General features: G+C 34.7%; 3 protein-coding genes across 4 annotated transcripts; 1 reads left to right on the forward strand and 2 right to left on the reverse strand.

Annotated features, from left to right (window-relative positions):
* Positions 1–1,455: 1,455 nt before the first annotated feature.
* LOC123195770 (uncharacterized GPI-anchored protein At4g28100-like) lies at positions 1,456–4,038 on the reverse strand. The gene is made up of 2 exons (XM_044609601.1): positions 3,176–4,038; positions 1,456–2,078 (listed from the first exon to the last, which is right to left on the reverse strand). The coding sequence occupies exons 1-2, from the start codon at positions 3,854–3,856 to the stop codon at positions 1,740–1,742; spliced, it is 1,020 nt and encodes a 339-aa protein (XP_044465536.1). The 5' UTR covers positions 3,857–4,038; the 3' UTR covers positions 1,456–1,739.
* Positions 4,039–6,542: 2,504 nt separating this feature from the next.
* On the reverse strand, positions 6,543–13,722 carry LOC123195768 (mitogen-activated protein kinase 9-like). Of its 2 annotated transcripts, none has more exons than XM_044609598.1 (11): positions 13,153–13,722; positions 11,652–12,060; positions 11,441–11,568; positions 11,259–11,318; positions 9,562–9,711; positions 9,151–9,306; positions 8,172–8,309; positions 8,011–8,084; positions 7,497–7,598; positions 7,191–7,419; positions 6,543–7,068 (listed from the first exon to the last, which is right to left on the reverse strand). In XM_044609598.1, exons 1-11 carry the CDS (start codon positions 13,390–13,392, stop codon positions 6,991–6,993), a joined length of 1,764 nt encoding a protein of 587 aa, XP_044465533.1. In that variant the 5' UTR covers positions 13,393–13,722; the 3' UTR covers positions 6,543–6,990. The 2 variants fall into 2 exon arrangements, with proteins under 2 accessions (XP_044465533.1, XP_044465534.1); XM_044609599.1 differs by lacking the exon at positions 13,153–13,722 and adding an exon at positions 12,918–12,941.
* Positions 13,723–17,009: 3,287 nt separating this feature from the next.
* On the forward strand, positions 17,010–19,355 carry LOC123195769 (protein SPT2 homolog). Its single transcript, XM_044609600.1, has 4 exons — positions 17,010–17,245; positions 17,365–18,141; positions 18,676–18,750; positions 18,857–19,355. Exons 1-4 carry the CDS (start codon positions 17,099–17,101, stop codon positions 19,055–19,057), a joined length of 1,200 nt encoding a protein of 399 aa, XP_044465535.1. The 5' UTR covers positions 17,010–17,098; the 3' UTR covers positions 19,058–19,355.
* Positions 19,356–20,465: the final 1,110 nt, after the last annotated feature.

Genomic DNA, 20,465 nt, shown 5'->3' on the forward strand with positions numbered 1-20,465 from the left:
CAAAACGCTACAACAATGCATTGTACCATATCATAAACAAAAAGGAGATGGTAATAACATATTGATCTGCAAATATAATCAAATCAAATTAAAATCATCTTTAATTTTCCTCACACTATAAAAACTTGATAAGAAAATATAAACACACCCTCTTAATTTTCTAATAATTAATTGATATAAATCTATCTCCAAATGACTAAATAAATTAAGCAAGATTGCGAGAAATTAACTTACCCAGAGATATAACGATGATCTTGAAATCCTCTGGCGACCCGACCATGTCACAAGAACAAAAACAACATAAGTAGGGATGGATTTGTTGAAATTGTCTATCATTATCTCATAACATTAGCTTAATTTTGTATGATTATTAAAAAACAAAAAAAAAAATAATCAAAGTATGCTTAGGGTTTCTAACATAGGGTAAATTAAATTGGAAAATCCAATTAATTTTTTTTAAAAGGAAAAAAAAAAATTATGAAAATAGAAGAAAGATGAGAAAAAAAATAAAGTATTGTATAAGCGTTAAAATCAAAGACAATGATAATATTAATTAAGTAAACAAATAATGGGCACCTGGTGACACAATTTATTGCAAATCATTTGCCCTTGATAGATCTGATTAAAAGCTAGTTTCAAGAGAATTTAACCCTAAATTTGACTGACTGACTGACTGACTGACTTATAAATTGACACTTATTTACAAGAATGGAAGAAAACTAGTTAATTGTATTGACATTTTCTTATAAATCTGTGAAACAAATCTCATCAATTATGGTAGAACTAATTTTATTGAATAAGTCAAATTAATTTGCAAGAAAGAGGGGAGATTATAGCGAGACATTAAAAGGAAAATGGTAAATGTCGGCTTCCCCTATGTTTGATTACCAAAAAGACAAAAACACCCTTCATCTCTTCATTTATTTAGAGTACTGAAATGACTCTTTTGTCCTCAACTACATTAGTAATGACATATTGCCAAGTTGTTGTCAGTATATGAAGAAGTGATTTTAGTATTGAAAATAAGCAAAGATTATGACAAAGTGTTTATTGCATCCATGGTAGAGATTTAGATTATTAATTATGTCATGTTATTCAAGATTCTAATTAAGTTTGAATTTTCATGGTTAATTATTTTACTTTTGATGAAATTGATTGCTGAATTGTTAGAGTAATAACTGATGTTGTGATTGAAAAGGGTTGAAATGAAATGGAATTTAAGAGGAATTGGGGGGCCAAGATCTTTTCCTGTTCATTGGTTTTTCTTCCTTAATGATTTAAATATAATATAATTTTCATTGGTTCATTTTTTAATGCATGCATGTTAGGTGGTAGGTTTTATTCAAATTTTACAGTTTCCCTTTCTGCAAATCTATCCCTCCTCGACCATGTGAAAATTTCATAACACCCCCCATACATAAAAATATTACAATTATCCCCTCACCACATTCACAGTGTCATCAATTTTATCTTCACTGCATATAATCCATACAAGAGGAGTAGGACATGTTGACATTCAGATGATTCCATTCCACCAAACAATTGCCCATTTGCCTAAATTTCTCTCTCCATGACAAACCAATCTTTTTAAGCTCCATGTTACTCTGCTCCACCTCACTTTTCATTCTCTTTCCTATCTGCCTTCAACTTTCAGCTTTCAACCCTTAAATTCACATCCAAAAATAAACCAACTTGCCACATTAACATGACAAATTACAATGTGAGAGCATCATCAAACCTTACAACTTGTTGCTAAAACCAGTAAGGAACATACATGACAAACATGGTGATAAAAGCAACAGATACAAGGGAACCCAAAGAGTGATTGACAAAGACTGACTCGAAATATCAGACGAATCAACGGCAAGAGGCTTTCCATCGCTGCTAAGAGTGCAAGATTGAGGATCCAACCCATCAGTGCTCATCATCATGGCGCGGATGACGGCAGAAACGGTGTGAATGTAGGCTGTTCGGTTCTTGGCAAGCAGCCAAGTGAGGCCCATGAGTTGACAATTTTTGTTGTGTATTCTGATAGTCCTTTCATCCAATTTGGTGGCATTGGAAGCCTGGTTGTTAAGCTGCGATAGAACATTATTGAAAGTTATAAATGCCATTTGCTTCGACTGAATTATTAGGTAGAACATCCAACAAATATCAACTGGAATACACACCTCAAGCCTTTAATACCCCAGCAGTATTCCCAACTGTTTTATTGAAAATCTAAGTTCAACAAAATTAATGGAGTTCAACATTTCTAGGACAGCAAGTGAGCCGATCCCCTCATGAGCTACTCATGACTCATGTCTTGCAAGCCCAAGTGGCTTGAGTATTTACTCAAACCGAGCTTTCTCAGTTTGGTGAACTTGCGAGCTTTATATAATATCAACAAACTTCTAAAAATTTGATATTTTAAACTTGCATCCCAAAATCTTATATTTTCTCCCCTTAAAACTTCACTCAACTTGCTAAACTTTTATGTCAAGTATTACAAATTTCAAGAGCCTCCTCAATTTTTAAAATTTACACATACAACTTAATATCAAGTTTAAATTAACAAATTTTTGTCTTGAGCGTCAGATTATAACTTTTTTGTTCGTCAAGCTCAAGTCTTGTATATTTACTCTATCAAGTCGAGCTCAAGGCCAATAGTACTCGACTCAGTTTGGCTCAATTGCGGCCCTAAACATTTCTAGGACACCAAAGTTTAGGGCTCAAATCCCCTCTCGAGCACATTTAAACCAAAGTACATGGTTCAAATCCTGTTGCAGACACATTTAGGCCAAAGTTTATGGTTCGAATCCTCTAATGGGCACATTTGAACCAAAGTTTAGGATTCGAATCCGCTTGTGGGCACATTTAGACCAAATTTGGCCATTGTTTCTTTCCTGTTTCTTCTCAAAGATTGAAGGGAAAGTTTTAGCTAAAAGTGAACTAAAGGTTCAAATCAATATAATGGCCATGGCGCGTGCTTCATTCACAAACTTTTATGGCTCGTAAAGCATAGTTACTAGAGACAGGATGCAATCTACATGAAACACAGCAGTGGAAAGAAAAAAAAAATCAAACTTTCCCAATTTATCAAGCCAGATGAACAAACCCAAAGTCACCCGTCTGTTGTTATTTGATTTTGCATAAAAAAAGGAACAAAATTGAACCAAAATACATAAATATTTACCTTATGAAGAGAGTGTAAGCATTTGTTGCAGCCACCAAGGCCTGGAAATCCATTGACATCGGAGCTGCTACTCAAGCAATCTCTCTCTAATCTCTTCACATTTTTGTTCCCAGAAAGCTTCCCTTTCTGGTTCAAAGAGAAGGCTTCAGGGCAGTTCAGAGGGTGCAATCTAATGCCACAGTAACAATACACCAGATCACAAGTTTCATTAGGCTTAGCGAGTTCTATTCCTCTTTGTTTCAGAGCTTTTCCAAGATCATCCACGCAAGTTTCAGAGTCGTCAGGCAGCAGAGGCAAGTCCACAGAAGTTGGAGAGTGACCCACAGCGGCGGGGCTCACACTTCGGCCGCTGCTCAACGCGCTGGCAGAATAGGCGGCGTAGAGCCATGAAGCTAAAACCGGACAGCACCGGCTTCGGTGAAGCTGCCCAGTTGCTTCACCAGGTTTGGCAACTCCACATGCACTCTTCACGCTGTGGAAAAGCTCTTCAGGGAGGTTAAGTGGACAGCCGGCTAGATTGGACTGTTGGGGGAATGCAGGGATTGTGGCTGGTGGGGAGGAGGCGACATGGAATGGTTGAATAGATGAAGGGAAAAGATTGGGAAGAGAGGAAGAGAAGACAGAGGAAAGAAGAAGAAAGAAGAGGAATGTAAGTGAAAAGAATGAAACTTTGAGAGGCATTGGTGTTAGATTGTGAAATGGTGGTAGAAGAGGAGAGAGTGAAAGGGAAGAATGGAGAAAGAAGAGGAACTAAGGAGAAGGATCTGGGTTGGATGTATGGGAAGTTCCGGTAAAAGTTCTTACAAGTGGTAGGGATTAGGAATAGTATCATGGAGAAATCATTCTTTAGTACAAACTTTTGTTGTTATGTTATTATTATGAGCCCAAGGCCAGGAAAAGAAAAGGGGTCTAGGACTCTCTTTCAGGTTATGGGAAATTAGTCAAATCACCATGAATATTCTTAAAAGGCCAAAAGACATATTCCCACCCAAGGTTTTGTGTATTCTTACCTCCAATTTGCTAACTTTTAAAAATCTAAATACCTACCTTCTGTTAAATTTTATTATTACTATCAAAAATAAAATTATTATTTAAAAATTTTATTTAAACTCATATTTTAAAATAACCTTAAGTTTAAAAATTTTATTTCTATCATCTAACCTCATATTTTTTCAAATAAGAAAATTGACTTTTTCCCCTCAAATTTAAGTTTCAACTCTCATATTTTTCACATATATAGTTATCCCCTACCTTTTGAAAAATCATAATTTCACCCCTTTTCAGTTTCAATTTTTGATCGTTGGTGTGCTTCTCCTCCCATGGTGACTCCCATCAGCACAAAATGGGGTCTAAATCGGGCAAGAGATCTAGCTCAATTTTGATCGGATTTGCGTTGATGCGAGTCACCAATGAGGAAGGTTGGCATCGATGACGAGGGTGTCATGGTGTTGGCGAAGTGGAGTACATTGGATTGACTCAATCTCAATGGACAACAATGGCAAGAAACCGAGGAGTGCTCGACGACAATGTGAAGGAGAATAGGAATTGCTTTTGGAGATTGCAAGGAAGGAGCGTACTCACTGAAGATTGGTACAAGGCTTGACGACGGCTTACCCTCTGGCAGATTGGCGGTCGAAGATGGAGTGGATGCTGCTAGAAACGCAATAGCTACCGAAAGAAGAGATCGGGGTGCATGTCAACAAATATTTCAAAACCTTCGGGCGGCAACAGGCATAGAGAAAAATATATGGTTTTTTGAAAATTTGTCAAAGAAACCTTGTGACCTTTGGCAAAAGAGATTAGTTTTTAAACTTAAAAAATATGAAGTTAAGGGATAAAAATAAATGTTTTAAAATTTAAGGACAATTCTAAAATATAAATTTAAATAAAATTTTTAAATGAAGATTTTATTGATAGTAGCAATAAATTTAATAGAAAGGTGGTTATTTAAATTTTTTAAAGTTAGTGGATAAGAGGGTTGATAAATGAAATCTTGGGTGGGACTATGTCCTTTGGCCTTCTTAAAATATGAAACAGCATTTTAAGACTAAGGGTAAGATGGCCAATTCCATGAATATTCTTAAAATATGAAACAGTATTTTATTTATATGTATGCAGTACATCTCTTGAATTTGTGAATCGCATTCTATGGATAAACCTCACCTTCTTCTAGTAGATTATTTATTATTGTTTAGATTTCCCATTGAGATTTAGCTTCAATAAGACAAGCAAGTTCTATGAAATTTCACAAAATAAATGAGTATAATTAATATGAACACAATCTCAAGGCATAGAGCATTGTGTTTAGAGATTGCAATAAAGCACTAAAGTTTATATGGCTTGTCCTCCACTATCAATTTAATTGTATTTTTACAGGAAGACATCAACTTTCTTCAGGAATTTTGGCTTTGAAATTCTCTATGAATTTTGTGTGCAAAAAGTCACAGAAAAAATTTTTCATTTAAATCTTTTTGTTTGGAATCAATCAAATTCCATTATAGTTGTAGAGGGACCAAATTTTTTCCTGGTTAAACTTAAAGAACCTATACAACTACATGATTAAAAGACTAGACACATGACCTACTCACAAATCAATTTAGAATGAGGATAAAAAACCTCCTATTCAAAGAGACCCTTTTACATCCACAATTATACACTTTACGCTGGTACACATTTTTTTATCAACAATAACCTTAGGCTCTCTCTTATGCCAATGTAATTTTGGCAAGTGTGTGTAAAAAGTATAGAAAAGAGAGGTGAAATGGGTTTGCAGGCCGCCCAGCCTCTAGCAATAAAAGCTGCAGCCTTCAGCCTCCTCTCTGAAGAAATAAAGAAAAAAGAAAAGCAAAAGCCTGCGCTGCATATTCCATTCTCTCTCTTTAATGATAAATCATGTGAATTCTTTTACTGCAATGGCTTTCATTCTTAATGTGCCTTACATTTCTATGGCTCTTGTTTTCATGGCATGTGACACCCAATTAATACCATAGTATTATCATATGGGTAATTTTTTAATATAATAGTGACTGGTCAAAAGAGGTTGGCCCAGATTTCTCTCTAAGTTTATCTCATTACATATTAGGTCCCATCAGCCATAATTCAAGTTAACTTTTTGGTAAGCATTTTTAATTTGGACCAGTTCTTTTTGTGATTGTGAATGTCATTTTCTATTGTTGTGTTTTTATTCGTCTTTCTCGATTCTGCCAAATACCATGCCATAATCCTGGCTGGAAATCCCTTGTTAGCTTTCAGAGAGATGAAAGATCCTCATTTTTACAGTTGAATCTTATACGTATAAAGATTTTAATGAGAAAAATTTATACTAGTGAGGCTATAGCGCCAGAAAAGTTATACTGACAAACGAGTCTGTAGTACCAGAGATAACGGTATCTCAAACTGGATTACCAGATCTTGGTTCGAACAGATTGCCCTGACATGTACACATTGCTGTCATACTCATAAACCATTAAACACATTTTTCTTTGAGACATAATTTCAGAGGAATTGATGAATACAAGCATACCCAGAAAATAAGGAAAGACAACACTGTTTTTCTTCAAGCCAAAACTTCTTTTCTTCCTGTTGTATAACACTACACCATTGTTGCACTTAAAGATGTAAAATATAACTTCAGTGAAAATGCAGCATCTCTTCTGTACTTTATAAGAATGGTAGCTTCTATTTAAAATAAGTGAAGATCTTCTCTGCAGATCATTAGAATCATCATCCCATTTCCACATAATGTGTAGAGAATCAGCGTCATCACAGATTTATGCGATACAATTCTTTCTAAAGGCGATTCCATTAATTTGAAATCATCCGTGAAGGACTGCCACCTTTTGAGTTAACCTGTCAACTGTCTCATCATTCGCCTCAGGGATTGCTTCCTGATGCTGTAGGAAAAGTAAGCACGCCATAAACAGATGATGAATTCGGTAGTTTCAACAGCCATCTAATTGTTTTTATCATATGTAAAGAAGGGATAAACAAGAGAATGTAAAATGACATCCTTTACCTCTACATCACTTCTTTGTTGCACACCCACACACTTGGAAGCACTAATGCTGGCACTCTTCAATAGGCTACGAGAACTGCAGTTCAGCTTGTTGATTCCATTTTGCCCCACCTTGTTTGCATTTTGACCATCAGACGGAGGGCTCTGTAGAGTTTTAGCAACAGAAGCTGCAACTGTAACTTCATCATCTTCTGCAGCATTTGCATCCTTAGGAGCAAGAACCCTTTCTCTGAAGATAAGACGGATCAGTTAGATCTCCTATTTGTAACACCAAGATCAGCACTAAATTAAGAAAATAGCACGTACCTAGGCAAGGAAGCATGCTGCCTTTGAAGTGGGGTGCTCCTTTCACCTTTGCCATAATGCTCCTCAAGTTGTGCAAATTGTCGCTTGAACCGATCCACACCACTACATAGAATTACAGAAATAACACAAAGTTATCACTGAAATGCAAACACAAAACAAACTAACTGGACTTGGAAACAAACAATTATAGTAATAATAAAATCACTTTACTATTTACAATAAATTTTATTCATTTAATTTATATTTTCTTTTTAAGTATAACAAGTTGAAGTGTGATTTGCAGAACATCTTCATACTGCCGGAACAATCAACAGGTTATAAAATTTTAAAATAAAAATGTTTAGATATCCTCCAAATTGGGAAAGGGTACCATAATGCAAATGTGTACGCTGTCTGGGATCAAATGTAATAATTATTTCTTTCTTTTTGTGCAATCAGTAGAAGATAATGACTACAACAGCTCTCGCTACAAATGGACAGAGTATATATGGTTCAAAGGCAAACGACTGTCAACCTTGGGTACATGAAGCTAGTCTGTTCTCCACCACGAAGATACTCCTGCAGCATCTGAGGATGATACTCTAATATCTGTTTCCTCAAAACAAAAGTTTCATTACCACCAGTAATTAATAAAAGATTTAAAAAACATTAAATCAACAAAGATCATGGTTATACCTCTCGATAGATCAACTCTCTAACATCATCTTTAGTCAATTTCCTCCTCTCAAACTCAAACTCCAGCTTTGAAATAGGCTGAGTGGATGGTTCATGATCTGCATTTGCCAAACCTTGGAAGTAAGGATCAGCCAATGCCTGCAAGCATAAGAATCAGGGACATCAGAAAGCATAGTGTCCCTCAAAACATTAACTTGACAAAACTTTATTCTCATTTAGTTTTTAACATTTATATGTAGAAAAATCATATCAATGCATCTAGCTATAGCGGTTGGAATGGACTGCAGCTGACTATCCTAGAAACTGGGTAATGGAGCCTGAGGATGCATCACTTGATAAACTCACGGAGCAGCAGATTAAAAGATATAGGGAAGATGAAATTTTGTTGGAGCACAGAAACAATGGGGCCAAATCATATTATAAGACTCTAAAGAAAAATATGTATTAATCCCCCTCAAAGCGTTTTTGGCATAATTGTTCTCTTTGCAGGACGAGGATGTGACTCTTATAGAACCACAAAGCAGAATATAAAGAGGCTCAAGGTTAGCTAGTTGGAGACATCTGTATGTAGATTGGTAGGACTGCAAATCATCTTCTACTATCTGTTTCATATGCTAAGGAGTTGTGATCTTTGCTGTTAACATCATATTGTGCAATTGGAAATAAATTGTAAAATGCCACAATTGTCAAAAACATAGTAGAAAATATTCAAGAGGAGCTTTAGTCATTTAGCTTAGAAAGTGGTGCCCTTAAGTTTGATGCAGCATCATAAGTTAGATGGGATTCTTCAAACATTTATCGATTCTACAATTTCTTGATTTATTAACTATGATTTTTTTTCATATTAACTTTCAACATTCTCTTTTTCATGGTACCCATCTACCAGGGTTTGTATTCCATTTTTCATTTTGGTATTTTCCAATAAAAATGTTATTATCAATCAAATAGAAATTTTTTATCAATTCTGAATCCTACTTACCTCTTCAGCTGATGGGCGATCTTTTGGATCAAATGCAAGTAGGCGTTCCAATAAGCGGACAGCTAATGGATCTGCATTGGGGAATTTTTGTTTGAATGGAACTGGTGGTTTTTTCCGCATGCTACTAAGATACCTCCTTGCCTTTTCATTACGAATCTGCCAATATAGAAAAGTACTAATCAAACTGTAACTCTGAAATAATTTATAATAAAAATTAGGAAAGGATAGAATAGTTACTGAAAATATTTTAAGGTCAAAGCTGAAAAATGAGAAATTAACATAATGAAATATAGCAGAAGAAACTGCACAGTGAAAAAATATTAAATAAGGAACACTTCAGAGCATCTGATTACATTTTATAATTAGTTTCTGATGATGACAGAAAAATCAGTACTAGAGTGGATTACAAACCCTTGAAAGGGATTCAGCAGAAGGAGTGCCAAGTAAATCGGTCATGAGATCCAATTGGTGAACCACATTCTTTCCAGGAAAAAGGGGTCTTCCTGTAAGCATTTCTGCAAATATGCATCCTATGCTCCATATGTCAATTGCAGGAGTGTACTGAAAAAGAAACAAGTACTTAGAAATTGCAAAATATACCAGAAAGGAAGTATTTGATACAAGAAACTGCTTATGGGGCTTAAAAAAGATTATGCAATGTCATGTATATTTTATCTGAGAACAGACCAACAAACTAGCAAAGCTAAATAAATTATCAGCTACCAATAAAGCAAGAATGATAGTCACAAATGAAAATACACTACAGTTCCCCAGACTGCATATCATAGCATGAAACCAAATTATAAATATAAAACAGTTCTATGTTAGAATATATATGAAGGCACAGAGTACACCATAAATCAGTTAAGAAATTTAGCACTTTATACGTAGCAGATAAATGACTGTATAAACACTACAAGAAAATTAAAAAACTCATCAAATTTCAGTGCACAGCAAATTAATAAAAGAGGAATTCCTATCCAAGAACTAGAGAATCTTTGCTTCAAGAAGCACTACTACATCCACCAGGTAAGAACATTAAATGCTCACATCCTACAACACACAATGTCAATTGTCAATGCACCGAGGATTTGACTTTTCTTAGGTGACACTCCTGAAAGTAGCCAACATCACTTCAAAAAAAGCAAAAACTACTACAAAACAAATGATTGCCTAACACTACTTTTCAAGCTACACCTTATAATGTTGGTTGATCCAAAACTAGAAGTAAAGATTTGAGAATAAAGGCAAAAAATGAACTATGTCCATATATAACATATCAACCAGAATGTGTAAATAGATATGGGTGTGGATCTATTGCATCATATTTCAACACAAATTCCTACACCTATTTCTAGATCATCATCAGAGCACTTTAGATGGTTGGGAATAGATCTAGAATGCACAGATGTCCCAACTGTCTAAAAATTGTGTAAAATTTTGGGTAAAAATTGGTGCCACAAAACCTAAACCTGTATGTGTACATATATATGTACATAATTTAACAAGAAACACCAGCTGTTAGCATTAATGTTAGCCTATAAACAACTCAAATTCTAAAACAGGATCTTCACAAAAAGAAGAAAAGCTGATGGGCAGTGAAAAGGTTTTGATGAGTGATTCGAGTCTAGATTTTAGTTAAAATGTGCCACAGGCAAGAGAGTTAAGTTAGCTACAAGGTACTTTTATATTGCAATTTCAATGGGGCAGAATAAATATGCACCTTACAACACGAAGTTTGCAAATGTTTATCATACTGAAAGGATCATCACTGAAATAAACTATAGAAAAGGTTTAGAAAAGGTATAACTACAGTTTCTTCGATAAATCAATAGGATTTTATCTACCATAAAGCTTACAGAACCAGATAATATCTCACTAAAGAGTAGGTAGTACCAATGAAACACCTAAAAAAAAAAAAACACTTTGGAAACAAATCAAATATAAACAAAACCAGTGAAAGAAATTTCCCTATTTGTTGCTCAGCTATTAGGAAATAATAGGATTATGCTATATTCTATTCCTCAGGCCAATCTCAGAAAGTAGAAATGGGATAGGAAAGAAAAAGGAAAAGGTCAAAATATCAACATGGGTAAAGAACAGCTTACTTTAGAGAAAAATGAGCCACAAAGTTCAGGAGCACGATACCATCGAGTTGCTACATAGTCCTATGCAATTTTAGAAATTTTGCTTAGACAACAGCATTATATAAAAATAACTTAGTAAATTAAAATAAATAAAATATTTAAGTTAGATTAAAATTCATGATTTGTTTAACAGAAAACTGTACAGTCCAGAAAATAGCTGATGGAGCGTCATTGAAAGATACTCGAGCTAGCCCAAAATCACATATCTTCAATTTGCAATCAGCATTGGCAAGAATGTTCTTTGGTTTTAAATCTCTATGAAACACATTTGCTGCCCCAAAAAACAGAAAGAATCAAAAGAAATCAGTAGTTTTCAAAAGCACTAAAGCAAAGAAAACAGTACACTGGACCAACCGGTATGTGTGTATTTTAAACCACGAAGAAGCTGGTACAAGAAAAACTGAAAATGCTCAGGAGTAAGGTCATCATTTGCCCTAATTACTTGATGAAGATCGGATTCCATCAACTCGAAAACAACATAGATATCCTTGAATTCTCGTCGTGAAGGTGGAAGCATAATATGTTTTATTTCAACAATATCAGGATGACGGAGCAACCGAAGGAGTTTAATTTCTCTCAAAATGCGTGTGGCATCAGAGACATGCTCAAAAACGTCATTGATCTTCTTAATTGCAACCCTTTCTCCAGTATGTGTGTCAACTGCAGATGCAACAACACCATAGCTTCCTTTCCCAATGACTTCTTGAATTTGGTATCGGCTTGCCTCTCCATATTCTGTGAAGAATTCTGTTTCTAGTGCACCCTGCATAAAGATTAGCAACCAGTATTAATGGAGTTTAAAAAAAAAATGCAGGGGGATTAAAAATTGTGTACATATGAATATAAAAATAAGGATATGATTGGAAAAAAAATTGTGTTGTTTTACTGCTGAAGTATAAAACAGAATAATTCAAAAGAGAGATCAGCGGAACATGAGTACCACTGAACAACCCAACACTCCTCAAGTTATAAGTAATGCAAGATTGAGAAGATCAGTAAAGAAAACTTGCAATACACTAGAGAACCAAATTTTATTTTAAATTTTAACATCATTAAAACATCAGGATGAGACATGCATCTTCTCACATCCTTCTCTACAAAATCCCTAGCTGTCAAGAAGCTCAATAAGTCGTCCCAAGTATCAATTATAAAATTTCTAATATGCCAAAATGGGTAGAAAGCAGCTTATTTTGCTAGCACAGGGGCCTGCTTGTAAAACTCAAACATTAAAAAAAGTGCAGTGCCCTTTTCTACTTAGTCCTATCCCTGAAGACCATAAGATGGTCTCCTATCAAGGTAACTGAGTAAAATTCTATCTTGCAACACTATAAAAAAACATGAAAATAAATAATAATTGATTAGATTGCGTGAAAAACAGTAAGAAGGTAGATCAATAAAAATGAGACCAGAAAATGAGTAAGAACAGGAAATATCAATTATCTCCCAATACGAACAAGATGATTACTAACGAAGAGGAAACAGGCAATCGATCAAAAATATCAAAGATCCCAACTTGCCAACAAATACCAGGAAAAAAGATACCTTGAAAGTATCAATAGTATGAAAGCAATAACAAATTGCATAAGATCGAAGCAGACAATTTATTAGCTAAGAACGTACAAGGATCATTCAATTCCGTCCGTAAAACAAACACACCATCAAAACTTAAAATTATAATTTTCCCAGCTACCAAACAGAATGAAGCCAAAAAAGCACCAAACTTTACCTAAAAGAAAAAAAACAAAGCTTGATCAGGTTTACGTAACACCAATGTCATCAACTCTCCCTTAAACACAAACAAAAAATACAAGATCTAACACAACAAATTTTAAGAATGAGAGATAAAGAGAGAGACCTTCTTGTGAGGATCCATAAAGGACGGAATTGAAAGGTGGTTTCTTCTGGGAACGCTGATGGGCTTTAAGCCAGAAAATTCAAAGTCTTCAACAATGGTAAGAGGGTATTGTTGTTCTTGATGATGAGATTGAGGTTTATTATTTGCAGCATGATTATTAAGATTATTGTTATTAGAATGAAAAGTATGGCGTTGAAACCAGCGACGCACACCGTCCACGAGAGTTCCACTGCCACCCATGAAATCTAGTTAGACTTTGAATGAGAGCCAATCAATTCCAGCATTAACCTGCTGCTTTTTCTCTCTCTCAATCTATTTTCACTCAGTTTTTGCCATCTAATCTCTCTATTCTACTCCCTTTCTCTCTTTATTTTTTCAATTTTTTTTCCTCCGAGTGCGGGAAAGCAGAGAATTTCGGGACAAGAAGCACACACCCTCAGGAACTGCGGAGCTTTTGTCTTGGCTGTGTTTTCTCTTTGCGTGCTCGCTTCGCTAAATTGCTGCATTTAATATTAAGTCTATGATAACAACTCTTTTTCTTATCTGACTGTATATTTTTTTAAATGGTGGTATGGTAGGATGGATTGAAACAAGAGAAGAGATCAATTTGAATGTATAAAGACTCTCTTCGATTTGAAATTACCTTGAAAATAATACTATTTTTTGTTTAATCTAAATCACCTAAAACTGATCTTATTTTATAAAAATGAGATTAAGCCTTCACTCAAATTCGGTTCTTTTAATCCAAACCCTATCAACTTATTTATTTATCTTAGGCCAAAAGACGAAGACTGACATCTTCGTCTCAAACGAAGATAGAAAGTTTAAGACAAAGATGACAATTTTTGTCTTCAATGAAAGCAAAATCAAAACAAGAAGATAAATTGCTCGAGGAAGAAAAAAAGGAAAAGTCAGCCAATGATCAAGAAGAGTAAGTTGTTAGAGAAGGAGAAAAAACTTAGAGGAAATAGCCGTTTTTCAAACTGTAAAAGAAATTTTTAGGTAAGGAATTGTGAGATTTTCAAAGTAAAGATATAAAATTTTAGTTTTATAAATAACTGTTTTATCTTTAACCCTAATTAAAATTTTTAATAGAAATTGATTTATGGGTAAATGTTTAGATTTCTTGAAATTGGAGAATAGGACTTTGAGCTTTTACTATAGCTTGAGCGGGGATAAGTTTTTTTTGGCCTTTATTACAACGATTTAATCAATAGGTAACACAATTAGTTAATACAATTAGTTATTTACTAAATGGGTATTTGATACAACACACTACATTCAAAATTTTTAGAGTCAGATAAGGGATCGATTTGGACATTAAATGTTTTGATTGATTATATAAGTGATAAATAAAATAAACATTAAAATAATATTTGATAAAACCGAGTTTCACTTTGTGATACATACATAGATTATATACCTTACTAAATGGATTTGGTTCAAGTCTCACTAAAATTGAGGACCATGCCTTGTTCAAATAGATTTGATTAACTAGTGCGGAGTGGATTTTAATATTGGAAATAAATTTGAACTGAATCAATATTTAGCTATATTTGAGCCAAAGTTTGAGTTCTATGGTTTGGTTTAATTCTATGGGGAAAAGGACTATTTCCCACCTATATTTTAGCACTATCTCAAACGCATACCCACGTCAGATAAAAAATCCAAACACCCACCCATCTCTAAACTGCCGTTAAATTCTCCGTTAAATAAAGGGGTAAAACCGTCATTTTACTGTTTATATTCCAGTTATATAATTTTATCGCATTTTTCCCCTTCGATTTTAAAAAGTAATTTTTACCCCCATCCCTAAACTTTGAAAAGTGACTTTCACCCCCCCCCCCAAATCCCTAATTTTTTTTTCACTTTCCTTCTGGCCACCGACGACGACGTGGCTGGAAGGAGAGTGACGAGCGTCGTCCAGAGAATGGACGACGCTCGTTGAGCTTCACTGGACGACGACGGTTGTCGTCCATTAACGTCGTCCATAATAGACGACGAAACATCGTCCAGACTGGACGACGCTTCGTCATCCATCTGGACGACGATTCTTCATCCGAAAGACGACGCTTCGTCATCCTGGACGACGCTTCTTCGTCCGTCGTCCAGATCTGGACGACGATTCTTCCTCCAAAGATCTGGACGACGGTCGTCCTTCTTGGACGATGATCGTCGTCTAGAGGTCGATCCAGAGGTGGTCGACCTCTGGACGAAATCTTCTCAGCCGTCGCTAGAAAAAGTGGTTGCATTTCAGGGGGGACAAGTGAATTTTTTAAAACTTAATTCAGGGGGACAAATGTTAGTTTTTTAAATTAAAGGAAAAAAAATGAGATAAAATTTTAATTATTTAATATTATTGATAAAATTACTAATTTACCCCTTAATATAACTGAAAAAATGTGGGTGGAAACAAACAGATTAAATTTTAGGTGGATGATTAGATTTTTCATCTGACGTGAGTATGTGATTGAGAAACGGCTAAAACATCTGTGGGAAATAGTCCTTTGCCCTAATTCTATGTATGGAGAAATAGTTGATGTATGGAGACAATAATAATAATAAATAGTTGATGTATGGAGAAATAAGGTTTGAATTCATATCAAATTGATGCCATGTTTTATTAGTTAGATAGATTTATGTCGCATTTTGATCCTGTCACAAATCATTATGGCTGACTGACCGTCCAGATATGATATGGTGACCTAAATTAATATATAATATTAATAATATATATTGTACCAAAGTCTTCAATCTACATGTGGCAATTACTTTTTAATATGATATAGATATACTAGTATCTATCTATTGCGTTGTTGGGTAAGAATTAGCTGGACCTGGATATGTCAAATGTCACACACGAATTATTTAAAATCATTTATACAATAATAATGTATTTTCTTTGTATTATTATTATTGTATTGTTGGCATAATTTTAGAGGTTGTGTTAAATTAAATTAAATTATTTTGAGATAGATGATGGTGATGAGCATAGCATAGCATAGGATTGTTTATTATTTCCTCGATGATTAAAAATCATTAATCTTAAGTTTGTGGTCATTCATTTCTTTACCTAATATGAAATAAAATAAAAATTTATAATATTTAATTAAAACATGATAAAAAGTGGTTTTCTTGACCTGGTTGGTAATACACAATATTTCAAAAAGGGAGAAGCAGATTGTCTTTAATGTGGTGGGGCTACCTTACCCTACGACTGACTACAACCAACCATTATTGGAATTGACCATCAATTTTAGTCATCATTATGTTGTATTAATTAAGAGGTCTTGCTCTTGGAAAGATATTAATTTTGTTTACTAATAGGACCTAATAAAGTTTGGTTTAGACATAATTATTATAATATATGTATAAACAAACTTATTATTATTATTATATGGTATGATGAGTGTTCAAATTAATATATATTATTATTATCAAAAGAAAGATCATCCCTACCCTAACTACTCTATGTGAAGTACATAATATCATGGAGAACAAACCAATAACTTGTCGGTTGCCTCCACTCACATTTTTATTTGTCTTTTGAGATCATTAGTAAGGAATCGAATCAACAGTAGAATTTCCTTCGCCGCCGGTGGACGCCTCCCTCTTTTACCATCCCATCAGATATAACTAGTAATTATTTTCGTAATTAATGCATTAATAATATTATATCAAATCAAATAAATGGATTATTGCTCTTATCTTATCTATATCTCCCACTCCATATTTATGAATTAAATATAATTATTATTATTTCTCCAACTACAGGAATAATAAATAATTTCAGATCAAAAAGAAGGACAACATCAAAAAGAAAATCCACGTCAGCAATCTATACCCACCCAAACATCTCTAACGGCCCAACCCAATTCATCTCCAGATCCTTTCATCTTCATCTCATACATCACCTAACCAAAACTCTCACTCCCTTTCCATCTCCATGGACCCTTCCTCCTTTTTCCATCTTTCAACCGACTCTCTCCACCTTCACCACCACCCTCCTCCGCCTCCCACCTCTGCCACCATCGCTAACCCCACTCCGCCGTCTCTCAACCACAATAAGAGTAATCATCCTCCTTACACTGAGGTAAAGCTGAAATATTATCAACCAACCTAAATTTCCCAGCTTTAACTAAATTTACTTCTTGCTACTCACTAACCTTTTAGGGTTTTCCTTCGTTTGTGTGTTTGTTATTTTGTTTTCAGATGATAAGCTCAGCCATCGCTACTTTGAAAGAGAAGGACGGGTCGAGTAAGCGTGCTATCGCCAAGTTCATAGAGAAAGTTTACGGGAATTTCCTTCCACCGAATCACTCGGCCTTGCTGACTCACCATCTTAAGCGGTTGAGGAACACTGGCCAGCTTATTATGGTGAAAAAATCTTACAAGCTTCCTAGATCTGATGATGAGGTTAGCGCTTCAATTATTCCTTCGGAAAGTAATAATATTATTCCCGACAATGCCCCTGCTATTAGTTCAGCCCATGGGCCGAAAACAGGCCGAGGACGGGGCCGGCCGCCCAAGGCTAATAATAGTACTGATGGCGTTTTAGCTTCCCTTGGGCTGGTTGATCAGCCCAAGAGTGGTCCGGGCCGCCCGAAGAAGGGTGATGTAGTGGTGGTGACGATGACAGCTACACAGGGGCCTAAGAAGGGGAGAGGTAGGCCACCCAAGGCAAAGAAGAGGGGCCCGGGACGTCCCAAGAAGCCGAAGAGTGTTTTGGGTAAGTTGGGCCCAGGCCGCCCACCTAAAGTTAAAGCCCAAGCCCCCGGCCTAGAGCAGCTTAATAATCCTGTGGCAGTAACGTATGTTCCAAGTGATGCAAGTGTCCCTGGGGCAGTAGCCGATGTAGCGAAGCCTAGAAAGCGGCCAAAGAAGATTGGCACAACTCTGGGAGGTGGTGGTGGTGGTGTGGATCAGCTTGGCCAGCCACCGAAGAAGGGGGTGAGCAGTTCTGGAAGGCCTGTCGGTCGGCCTAAGAAGGTATAATTTAGAGTGTTTTATGGCGTAGAAGTGTATAACAATTACTGATCCTGGTATTGATATTGGTAAGGCAGTTAGCTTATATTATACTGGTGTCACATAAAAATAGTAACATTTATAAGCTACAAGTTGACCCTACATTTTGAGTAGATTGACTTAATGATTGAACAACGAATCGATGAGATTTGTTTAATTGAACTGTGAGTCAATTTAGTTTAATAGTTATTTTAAATTTAAACATCAACCTAAATTAGAGTAACCATGGAGCGTTAGTTTGTAATATGTTACAATTCACTCTATTTCAAGAGCAGAGTTTTTAACATATTTATGATTTTACACTTGGTTTTGAGGTTGCATTGAAATAGTAATGATGAATATTAATAGGTATTAATAGAGATCATATGATTTAATTGTTTAATTATTCAAATAGGCCCTAATTTTTTGTTGAATTTTGTTAAATCTCTCAAGGTTTAAGCGCACTGGCTTAAACATTGTTAACACTTCTTTAATTGCTCTTGGCATTTTGTAATGAAGAACCCTTCAGGGGCATTAACTGAAACAGGAGGAGCTGCGGCCATTGGAGACCTTAAGAGGAAGCTTGAACTCTTTGTAAGTTTTTTTTTTTTTTTTTCAATATATTTTTGTTGTGTGTGTTCTTACTATACCATATTGTGCTGGGAATATAAATCGGTCTTACAATTTCTCTTACTTGCAGCAAACAAAACTCCGGCAAGCCATCAGCGTGTTAAAGCCTCATTTAAGCAGTGAAAGCCAGATCAGTGCAGTGGCAGCTATCCAAGAGCTAGAAGCTCTGGCAGTGATGGATATTGGCACGCCGCTGCAAGAGGTTACTCAAGTAGCACAACCGCCACTGCCACCACCAGCTCCACAACAGCAACAACAACAATCACGATAACCATTTCTGGCTTAAACTTAAGTAAAAACTGTGAAAAGCTTGCGAATTTGTTGTGATGTATGTAGGAAGCTGAACTCATTCCTTGGATCAGTGAGGGTTGTAGTAGAAGTATTCTAACTCAGACACAGGAAGAAAAGAGAATCTGTAAAAGGAATAGGCTGATGTTGCAAGCCTAATTCTCATTGTTTGTGAATTCTAAGTCGTTTGTACAACTTTGTATTTGACATTAGCTTGTGTTTTCATGTACTTTATTATCCAGTTTTTCTAAGTAATTTCAGTAGATTATGACATTTGATTATTTTTGCAGCGGTTAGTCAATCTCTTCTATCTAGGGTTGGCTGCTTTGGATCAGCTGAAACAATATTAAATTCAAGATCAACTTAATTTCAAATGAGTTATTTTAAGATTGATAAATTAAGATTTAATTTTAAAGTAAAAATAGTTTAATTTTAAATTTAATCTGAATTAATTCAAATTTAATCCGTTCTACAAAAAAAAACTGAGACTTGGGTTTAAATTCGGCCTTTGTGCTCAACTCAACTCTCCCTTATTTGATGGAAACTTTACGTGAATATACCAATTTTATCCCCAAAAATAAATATTTATTCGCCCTTAATTGATGTACTTGACTTTCTTTCACCCTACCCTACATGACATTTTTTCAATTATGGATGTCACTTTCATGCTTATATTGTTTGGTGGAATTGGGTGGTTCAGTGGTCCTGTCCTCCACTTGAATCCAATTAATTTATTTCACGCGCTTACTCAGGAACCAATCATAATCAGAGAAACTCCATCAAAAAGCTCATTTTGACTGAATAATGCTGGCCACTTCCTCCGCCGACCACGCTGGACAACCTCGGCCGCCCATGGATTAGTCCAATCAAATCTAACGCGATAACATTCTTATGCCTACACACTATTGTTTACCTACCATATTTTATTTTTAATTTAAAATTAAATCATATAATAATATATTATTTATATTTATAATTATAAAATATATATAAAAAATATTTTATTATTAAATTAATGTTTACATTTTTCTTCATATTATATATCTATTTTTAATTTTTTTATTAAATGAGTTATTAACATTTTAAATTGAGTTCTAATATTAAACCGCTGAAAATTGATTTAAATTAGATGATATAATATATTTATTATAATATATTAATTTGATATATATATTCTATATTATAAAATATTGATAATTATGTTATATATGTTTATATATATATATATATATATAAAACAACATCTATAAGTTAATATTTTTATATAACATTATTTTTTTATTATTTAATAACAAGATGATAATAAACAAAATAAAAAATTAAGTTAAAATTACACTAAATTAAATAGATAAGTATTGTTAATTGACCATAAAAGGTATAAGAAAAAGTAA

Source organism: Mangifera indica, chromosome 14, assembly GCF_011075055.1.
Source record: "Mangifera indica cultivar Alphonso chromosome 14, CATAS_Mindica_2.1, whole genome shotgun sequence".
NCBI classification, from domain to species: domain Eukaryota; kingdom Viridiplantae; phylum Streptophyta; class Magnoliopsida; order Sapindales; family Anacardiaceae; genus Mangifera; species Mangifera indica.